Genomic DNA, 10406 nt, shown 5'->3' with positions numbered 1-10406 from the left:
AATATGATGTTGGTTAAGCTTCTGGACGCTTTGGTGCCTAGGGAGGTGTAGTTGTAAGATCATTTACGGTAGGCATCAAATTATTACTGGTGATGTTTTTCTGAATGTGAGTTTTCATCAGGCTCGAGTCTTGTAGTTACGACGGTTTTGCATGTCAATGAGGACTTCTTGGTTTTAAAGAGCCAGAACTACAGCAGTGTAGGATACTGTTGAGTGGACCAGATTTCCGTCACAGTGATATGTGGATATATGCACGCATGACGTGGGTGTTTAAGCTTTTTGGTAGAAAACGAGGAGAGTTTTTCCTTTTTTGCTTTTAGTCAAATCATGCAGTTTCGATTTCTTTAACAATAAAAAAGGCATCTTTTAAACTTTATCTAGATTTATATAGAAGACAAAGTACTGGTTGTACGTGTCAGTGCCGGAATGTCATGGCATGTCTACGAGTCCCGCAGGGAGGTGCAAAAAGTGGCATTCCCCCGTCATAACAAGCGAGCAACTAGATCTTTTACCAATCAAGACTTGGTATGTGTGCCACCTATAAGAAACTGCCTTTTATGGTAGATAAGCACACCTATATCGAGATGGCTTTTTGTTTAAATAGGCCGCTTATGGTTTTATTTAGGTAAGCCACCTATGGTGAAATCGTCTTCTGTTTAGATACTGTTTATCTACCCTTCCCCCCACACACCCCACCCCCCCAAACCCGTCTCTCTCTCTCTCTCTCTCTGCCCCTCTGCCACCTCTGTTGCACATCTATTGCATGCATTTGGTTAATTTCCTTACATGGTGCAGATTTATTGTAAGACTCTGTTATCCTTCAAATGAATAATTTCATTAATAATCTTGATTTTAGTCGCTTATATTTGGTGAAGTTACCTATTCTTTTGCATTGCTATTGACAATAACATAATCTTTATAACAATTATTATTAGCTTAGCTTGATATTTGAACCTCTAGGTTGTGGAATAAATAACCTAGGCATTTGTGAGATGGACATGAAGACTCAAGTTTGTGCTGATCAATGCTTTCTCTTACAAGTTACAATTTATATGACTCTAGAATTCAACATATTTTTGTCATTGACTGCTAACTTGTGCCACTTTCTTTCGCCATGCTTGGGAGAAAAGAAAGTTTCATATTGGAAGAAACTTAGGCCTAGAGTCACTCCAAAGGTAGCTGGATAGTCAAGTTGCCTCTTGTCTTATTTCATTTTCTTCAATTTACTGAACCATGGATAGCTGATCGTGCTACTGACTATAGACAGCTGATTGTGCTACTCACTATGCTTGGCATTGTTCGTGAAGTTAATGAAACTGGCATGAATCACCATTTACCAACTCATTAAAAAAATCATTGTTATTTTGTAAAATGATAAAAAATTTGTTGTCTGCTGGATTCTACGAGTGATGAATTTCACTGCTTGCCACTCTGAAAATTCGATTAGTTACTTGCTTTTGTTATCTTGTTATTTTGGTAGCATCGTCATGAAGAACCTTAATGGGTTTTTTCACTGACTTGTCATTTTTAATTTGATAGGTTCATACAACAAAAAACAGTAGTTTTGCATGCAAATCAGTGAGAAATCTTCATAGCTGCAGGTTTAACAACATCAAGGAGGTGACGTATTTCTATATTTGATTTTGTTCTTCAATGTTTCTTTTATTGCAAAGGGTATTTTTGATATTTGTAGGCATATAAGTTTAAAAACATTATGAAAATGTCACTGTTCTTATTGCTACATGCCTCTGAATGAAAAGAACCACAAAATATCACAATATTTTTTTCAAAATTGCCTGAAAATAAACGTGGCAATACTGTCACAATAGTCATGTTGATTTTTTATATACATTTTTGGTGTTTAATTGTTTCGTCATTGTATAATCTTAAAAACCTTTATGAATGTTTGCCAATACTTTTATAATAAAAAGTAAAAACAGTAAAAAACTCATAATTTATTATTTTTATCCTCTATTTTTTATTTTCTTTTTTTTGAGTTTTTGAGATTTTTTCAGTAAAAACAAATGAAATAAATCTAATCTTTTGGAGAAATTTCTGAGAACAGTTTTGGCGACTATGTTTTAATTTGACGCCTAGAATGTATGACTTTCATGATTGTTCATTAGGGATTTGTTTGCAGGCTGCACATTGGAAAAGAAGCCAGTGTATATTCACCTTAGCTGTAAGTTGAATCAATCCTTCTTGTTTGCATTTTTCTTCTTACTTTTTAGTGTGTCAATTAGTATCTGACATACTAATGCTGTATGATTTGTTAGGCGCAGTCGATTTGATTGAAATTGCAAAATTACTCGTCTTACTTTTATTTTAATCAGAAATTTCTTTTTATCTAATGTTGCTGAATTTGAACATTTCTGTATCATTAGAATTCTAGGTGACACCTGATTTCATCTAGGAAGCTGTCAAAATTTTCTTGGTGTTGATATTTTAAATTTGTCTTATTGAAATTCAGAACCAGTTTTGAATGAGAAGAAGCTGGTCCAAAGGTTTTTATGGTTTGTGTGTATTTCTAGTGTTGATTAAAAATTTGAAAAGGGACTCAATATCTGGCTTAGAAAGCTAATGTTTCTAAGTACGTTGTCTGTGGAAATCATTTTCTATTATATGCATATTTTTCCAATTTGTTTCAAGTTGTCCTTAAGTCATTAATCATTTATCTTAACCTGAAAAATTTACTCCATATCGCGGATAGATAATTCTGAAAGTGCATGTGTTACTATAGTGTGTGCTCATCTGTTGTCATAGTTCCATTTGAAGAAGATGACCACAATAAGAAAGTAAACTACATGCTGCAACTGGAATTGTATAATAGCTAGCTGTTCACTATATGAAAATCAAGTTTATTGCTGCATTCCAACCTGACGTCCTGTTTAGATGGTAGGTGGCCAAAACCTCGTTATAAGATAGTTAATTTTGCTTATAATCAAAGACTTGGTCAAAACCCAAGTTCTTTCTTGTTTGGATGTGAAATATTTAGGCTTTGATAAAAAAAAAAAGGAAAAATTTAATAACAAAATGCCAGCCATTTTCAGCCACCTACCTGCCGGAAAATTGTCAGCTAGAATCGGACTGGCATTCTCAGGCTGGTGGATGGTAGGAAACTGATCAAGTCATCCGATAATCTAGAGTTCGATAAAGGACAGCCAATTTCCTGATTCACCATTAGTTGGTTTGGAACTTTGCACTATGGTCCTTTGGCTGACCAATGGTTTGCTGTTAAAGAGAGAAAAAACGAAAATGAAAAGTTTGCATACCCATTTCCTTTTGAATGGTGTCCAGGAAATGAGTTGGCTAAGATTGCCCATGTCAGGTAACCTTAGTGGGCCCACATTTTGTCCAGTCTATAGCTGTGGAATGGTTAAATGTAGACTATGTTGTTAAGGCCTCACCTAGGTGTGCACTAAGCGTGAGTCCACACCCGCCAACACTTAGGTGATGGGATATGTGTTGGTGCCTAGGCTGGCACTTAAGCACGCCTAGGCTGGCACTTAAGCTCGCCTAGGCTGGCCTAGTCTCCAACACGCCTGTTCCATGGGAAAGTGAAAAGTCACATTGCATTTCAATTAAAGTTTCTTAATTGTCTATATACTATATATTGTTATGTACTTTCTGTCGTATTGATTACATACTTTTATGCAATGTTATGTTGATTATGTTGTTATATATATACTGTTATACTATGTAACACGGGTACTGCTCCAAAGGAGCAGTACCAGTACCGTACCGGTACGACACTGGTACGGGTATGGGTGCGGCGTTGACCGTGTCGGGTACGGTCAAAGTTGACCGAGTCCAAAATCGTCCATTGCACGTTTTAAAAAACCATTTTTTTCCCTCTCTCTCGCACGATGCCTTTGCCCTCTTGTCTCACCCCCCTCACCCCTCTCGCCCCTTGCCTTCTCGCCTCTTTCACCCCTCTTGCCTTTCTCATCCTCTCACCTCTCCCCCCTTGCCCCTCTCATTCCTCGCCTTTTCGCCCCTTGGAATTCCCAAAGGACAGATTTTTTGTCTTGAAATTCGTAGTATCTACAAATTTTAGATCATGATTTAATGATTTATGAATATGCTATTTTGTTTGTAATTTTTTTGATATATATATATATATATGTATATATTTATTTATTTATTTATATATGTGTGTACGGCCGTACCCCCGTACCCAAGTTTTTGAAAAATGATTCGTACCCGTACCCGTACCCGTACCGGCACCGGCACCCGCACCCGTACTTATGTGACATAGCTGTTATATATATGTACTATCAGTCACTTAGTCTATTATATAGTATTGGGATACCTCACACCTGTTCTATGTTGTTAAGGCCTCGCCTAGGCGTGACTAAACGTGAGTCCACACCTGTCGCCTAAGTCCACCACTTACGCAATGGGATATGTGTTGGTGCCTAGCCTGGGGCCTAAGCTCACCTAGGCTGGCTTGGGCTCCAACATACTTAGTCCATGTGAAAGTGAAAAGTCACATTTCCTTTCAATTAAAGTTTCTTAATTGAGTATATATTGTTAGGTCCTTTATATCGTACTGATTACATATTTTTATGTATTGTTATGTCGATTATGCTGTTATATGTATATACTGTTAGTCACTAAGTCTGTTATATAGTATTGGGATACCTCATACCTGTTATATGTAGACATTAGTACGGTATGTTACATACTTATATCATATAGTTATATGTATTGTTAATTTGTTATACCTGTTATAAACTTATATGTATATACTATTATGTTAAATTGTATTGTAACACAATTTGTTATTCCTGTTATATGTATTGCAATACATGTTATAACTATATACTGTTATGTACAGTCTGTTCACCTGTTATATATTATTGCATCAACCTATTGTATGTATATACTGTTAGCCTATTATATAATATGTAGTATTGTGATACCTGTTATATGTATACGTTAGTATGGTTATGTACTTATATGTATACTATTATGTATTGTTAGTCTTTTTTATTATATTATGTCTTTCTTTAAGTATAGATGGATTAACATCAGCTGTCCAGGATCATCCTGACCAGCAGCTGGCCAAGAACAGATGAAGAAAGAATAACCTTTCTGCCACCATAACTGGCAAAGGCAAGGGGAAATGAGGGGGGAGGGTGTCATGTATTATGGGCCCTCACATGAAGATGCAGGTAGGGGGTGTAAAGCATGACCCTTCTCTACCCCTGAAAAGACTTACGTAGAGGGTGAAAGGCTTTTCCCCTCTCAAGTTTCCAAGACTGGGTTAGAAACTAATTTTGTCTAACAACTGAGTTTTGTCAATGCTGGACATCCAACAAACAATCCACATAACCCATTTTCAATTAAGATTGACATCCAAACTTAGATATAACCAGGTTTCCGGCTATGTCACATAGGTACGGGTACGGGTATGGATTATTTTCCAAAAACTTGGGTGCGGGGGTACAACCGTACACACACACACACACACACACACACACACACACACATATATATATATAAATTACAAACAAAATAGCATATTTATAAATCATTAAATCATGATCCAAAATTTATAGATACTACTAAACAAAGCATGAAAGTAATTAACATACAAAATATATCAGCTTTCATTTTAGAAACTCTTGGGTGGGACAAGAATTCCAAGAAAAAAAAATCTGTCCTTTGGGAGTTCCAAGGGACTGGTAGCCTACTTCCAAGTTCCATGGCTGTTCCAACTGTTCATGGTGTGGATTTCCTCCTTGACTCCAGTAATGCCACCATCAGCCGATGCCGACTGCTGAAAAAATTGCCGGTTGAGAGCAGAGAGAGAAACAACATGACAATAATGGATATAATAGATATATATACCAACAACAGTATATCTCTGATCGGTCAGACGAAATGCAGCCCCATGATAAAAAACAGAGGCCTAGAAAGAAGGGGAAAGACCGAGGAAAATACATGCGGTGGGAATGAAATGGACCTGGTGTTCTTCCTCACGAGGTGTCTTCTTCTGCTGTGCACAGGGCGAGAGAGAGGGCACATGGCAAGAGGGCAAGAGTGAGGGCAAGAGGGCGAGGGGTGAGAGAGAGGAGAGGGGCGAGAGGGCAAGAGGAGCGGGAGGGGAGAGGCGAGATGAAGGTATTGTGCATGAGAGAGGGAAAGAAATGGATTTTTAAAACGTGTGATGGATGCTTTTGGACTCGGTCAACTTTGACCGAGTCCAAAAGTGGACGGATTTATCCTCGTGTACATTGAACGTACCCGATACAGTCAACGGCGTACCTGAGACGTAAACGAGGTCATACCCGTACCCATACCGATATCGTACCGGTACGGTGCCGGTACTGCTCCTTCAGAGCAGTACCCGTGTTACATAGGTTTCCCGTATCCTTTAAATAGCAACTAACAGTTTTCAACAATCCACACAGCTGTTGCTGCATGACAACCGTTTGAAAAGTTACAAAATTGAGGTTTCCTTTTTCCCCTTATTTTCTCTTTGTTGTGGTGTTATATGCTATCTATGAGACAATAGAGGGATATCTTGGTGTTGTTTTTCTGTTGCCCTGATTTTCTAGAAACAGTCATTTCTTATTGCTAAAAGTGGACATCCAAATTCAAATGATAAAAATAGATAAATAGGCATTTTATGGTCTGATAACATGTCCTCATCAGGCATGTTGCATTGGAATGAGAATACTAATACCTTTTGAGGCAAAAAGTGACGTCACAACTGGTTCACCACTTCCTCCCACATATGTCTGATACTGTCATCTACTTCTTCGCTGGGCATTAGGGCTGGGTCTACTACTGCTCTCTTGGTTTTGACAGTCTTTATATCTTCTTTTGGACCTATTATCTGCCTTAAAGCAGTAGAATGATGGTGTCATCCTCAGGAAATTTAAATTAACATCTAAGAGTTGATGGAACTTTTATGGTTCATGAAGTCGATCCGCTTCCCACTTTTGCATAATCTATCAAACCACACTTGTATTGCCTGATTTGCCTATACCTTAAAATATTACTTGCATACGAGGCATGGAATCGTAAAATTTTCTACACAATGGGATTTATGTGTGTGGGTCTTGGGAGGGGAGGAGGTCATTTTGTATCATTTTAATAAAATGTCAAGATATTAATGATATTCTACTATTTCCAAGTTAGTGAATTGAATAAGGGTTCATATCTTTGTGGGAGGTTGCATCTCATCTGTCACACTGTGAATTTCATTTCCAAAATCTTGAGTGTGGGTGCAGCCATGCGTAAATATATTGTCCAGAAACAACAAAATCAACAATTAGAAACTATCACTCCATTGATGATCCTACAAAAAGAAAACATGTTAGTTGCAGCAGCTGCACCTCCACCCTGTTGTTTGGACTGAGTGTGGCTATTGTTTTGGTGAACCATGTGACTTAGCTGTTTAAGAGTCTTTGCATATGCAATGTCAACCTTCAGGTATGATTGGGTGTGCTGTTGGTTCACATCTATGCTCTTTCCAGCTTTTCCCCTTGCACTGTAAAGTACATTAAATTTTGCTTTGCTTTTCTTGGTTGACTTAAAAGAAATTTATATATGTATATACATTTGTCGTATCAGGGTACCCAAAAAGGTAGGAGGAAAAATTGCACTGTAGCTTATTCCACTGCAACACAAACCCTTCCAGTTCCAGCTGAAGAGTCCAAGATGGTGGGGCCCAAAGAGATCTTTTTGAAGGATTATAAGAAGCCTGATTACTTCTTTGATACGGTATGATCTGAAAACTGTTGTTTGATTTCATTCTTGCCATAGTGGGTGAACTGTGAATTGGACTCAGATTGGCTGACCTTTGAGTTGCCAGGTCAGCTAGCGGACTGAGTAACTTGGCTACAGCTAGCTGACTGAGTAACTTGGCCAAGTCAGGTCATAAATTTTCGTAGTATACTTTTTAGTTTTTACTACAAATTGATTAAGAAGTTGAACATATTTATAGAAGAACAAGTAATTATCAGGTATACACAATCAAATAACCATAGTTTGTGAGCATTGAATACAAATTACTGCTGCACAACTACAAAATAAATAGCAATTATAACATCCAACAAGAAAGAAGTTTTGCCTAGAATCAGAGCTAAATGAATTAACAAGATTGCAGTTAAAACCATAAAAGAAAGAGTGGCAAACATGTGAAATGGAGCATGTCTCTCATGAAATTAGTCAAGCATAAGTACTGGATTCAAACTTAAATCAGATGGTGCTCAAATGGTATTTGCTGGGAACAACTTAATGCATGAAGGCTTAAGCACGAGAGAGAGGGAGAGAGACAGAGAGACCCATAACAGATTTGTAGAATGGCAGATTTCCAGCACCGATGACCTTGGACATGGTGGCCGAAAGTAAGACTTCTGGCCATCAAACCTTGGCTTCCATCTGAGTTTAAAGGGGCCATAGCCTTCAGTGCAGGTTTATATGTATGTGAATTAACCACTTTTAAGTGGAAAACTGAGTCTTCAATGCAGTATGAATTGCCAATAATTGCATCGGATCAAACCAAACTCAGGGTATCTCGATCCAACTCAGCAGTCCGATGATTGGAATGATCCAAACCTGGTTCCTTTAGAGCTCGAATTTATAGGGGTCAAACATTGAATCATGACCCATTTATCTGACCTGAGCTGACTTGGGTGCTAGAGTTGGTCAACTGAGTTTACCAATATGCAGCGCAAGGGGGCTGCAGTGGCTAACATGCAGCGCAAGGGGACTGCTGCTGCCGCCTCCAGATGTTTATGACAAACATCAGCATTCTGCTATGCATCGGCCATGGTCGAGCCTAGGAGTCTGCCATGCTGGACTTCAGCCATGGTCGGCACTCGGCAGCACAAAATGGGTCGGCCATGGCTGACGTGACTTTTTGGTGGGTGTTGGCCATTGTAGGTGCCACTTTCTTCTGGGCATTGGCCATGGTGGATGTCCAGCACAGAAAGGGGAATCCGCATTGGGCAACCATGAGAGAGATAGAGATAAAGAGAGAGAGGTGCCAGGGCATACCTGAGATCAATGTGAGGGTGTTTGATTGTGAAAAAAAGGAGAGATGAAATGGGTTGGGTGGGGGTGGGGATAAAAAAGAGAGAGAGAGAGAAAGAAGGGAAGGGATGAACAGTTTAGGACCGTCCGATTAAAAGAGATTGAATGGTCCCAAATATTGGAAGTTGATCTGGCCATGATTTTCGTGGATGGATCGACTCTCCCTATATTTATAATAGTCACAAAAAACGCGTTTTTTTTCGAAAAAAAAGCGATAAATTAAATGGCCGTTTAAAACTTAAAAGAAATGCGTTTTTTGGAAAAAACTTTAAAAACGAAAAAAACACGTTTTTAATGCGTTTTAACACGTTTTTTTCACCTTTTTCATTTTTTCAGTTTTTTTAATGCCAAACAGTTTTTTTTTTCATTTTTTATTTGTTGCAAATCTACTTATCTTGTGATGTTTGCGTTATTGTTTTCTCACTTATTTTATTTTATTTTTCCCTCATCTTTTTAAAAATTTTAAAAAATTTACTATATTTTTTCCTTTTTCTTCCCGCTTTTTTCATGCTCGCCGTATTATACCCGAGAATAACCTCGCGTTTAAAAGTCCAAGACATTATTTGTGACTGTATTGTACCTGTTTCTCTGCACTCAAGTTCTTTGAAATTGCTCCCAACCAGCATGGCTGCACCAGTACCTGTATCGAGGTACTATATCTCTACTGCATGTACTTTCAGTCAGAAGCTTTATGTAGTCTTACACACTTTAGTGGTGTGCTGCCCTCTCTGTATATTTTGGTTTCAAGCAATGCATATTTCAGATTGTGACCTCAAAATTAGTTTGTTGCATTTGTACATATTGCTTTTTTGTTGTCTTGTTGTCTATATTAAAAGTTTTGCTGGAGTTCAGTTTGAACTATTTATATGTTGTTCTTAACATATAATGTGATATATGTATATATTGTATGAAATATTAGGTTGATTTGAAGTTTTCATTAGGCGAGGAGAAGACGATTGTGACCTCAAAAATATCCGTTTTGCACAGACTTGAAGGTATTTTACTTGGTGTTGGGTAGTTATTTTTTGTTTCTTTGTCAATGTTGCTTGCATGGTTAAGCAGGCATATATGGTGATCTCAGATGTGGGTTTAGTTATTTAACTTCTAACCATGTACTTTTTTTTTCCCCCACTGCAATTTGAAGTGCGCATTCACATGTTGGTTTTTAATGAGTGACAAGCAGGTGTCTCCTGTCCGTTGGTTTTGGATGGCCAAGATCTTAAGCTGTTATCCATCAAAATTGATGGCAAAGAGTTGAAGGTATCCTGTTTTTTTGTGTCATTTATTGTGTCATTTATCCTTTTGAGTCAACAGAATTAATGCTATGATGGTCATGATATGCCAAGGTCTTTTTG

At 37.9% G+C, this 10406-nt stretch overlaps 1 protein-coding gene across 1 annotated transcript in view; it reads left to right on the top strand.

The window, feature by feature from the left end:
- Nucleotides 1–1155: 1155 nt before the first annotated feature.
- The window catches only part of LOC116265540 (puromycin-sensitive aminopeptidase), a 50382-nt gene continuing 41131 nt past the window's right edge, over nucleotides 1156–10406 (top strand). Inside the window, 6 exon segments of the mRNA XM_050080867.1 lie at nucleotides 1156–1175; nucleotides 1540–1620; nucleotides 2141–2182; nucleotides 7588–7737; nucleotides 9971–10046; nucleotides 10235–10311. Of these exon segments, the coding sequence (XP_049936824.1) occupies nucleotides 7675–7737; nucleotides 9971–10046; nucleotides 10235–10311 (216 nt within the window). The 5' untranslated portion in view covers nucleotides 1156–1175; nucleotides 1540–1620; nucleotides 2141–2182; nucleotides 7588–7674.

The sequence above is a fragment of the Nymphaea colorata genome, chromosome 12 (genome assembly GCF_008831285.2).
Source record: "Nymphaea colorata isolate Beijing-Zhang1983 chromosome 12, ASM883128v2, whole genome shotgun sequence".
Taxonomy (NCBI): domain Eukaryota; kingdom Viridiplantae; phylum Streptophyta; class Magnoliopsida; order Nymphaeales; family Nymphaeaceae; genus Nymphaea; species Nymphaea colorata.
The sequence above is the reverse complement of the archived record's forward strand: the minus strand, read 5'-3'. Positions and strand labels throughout refer to the sequence as shown.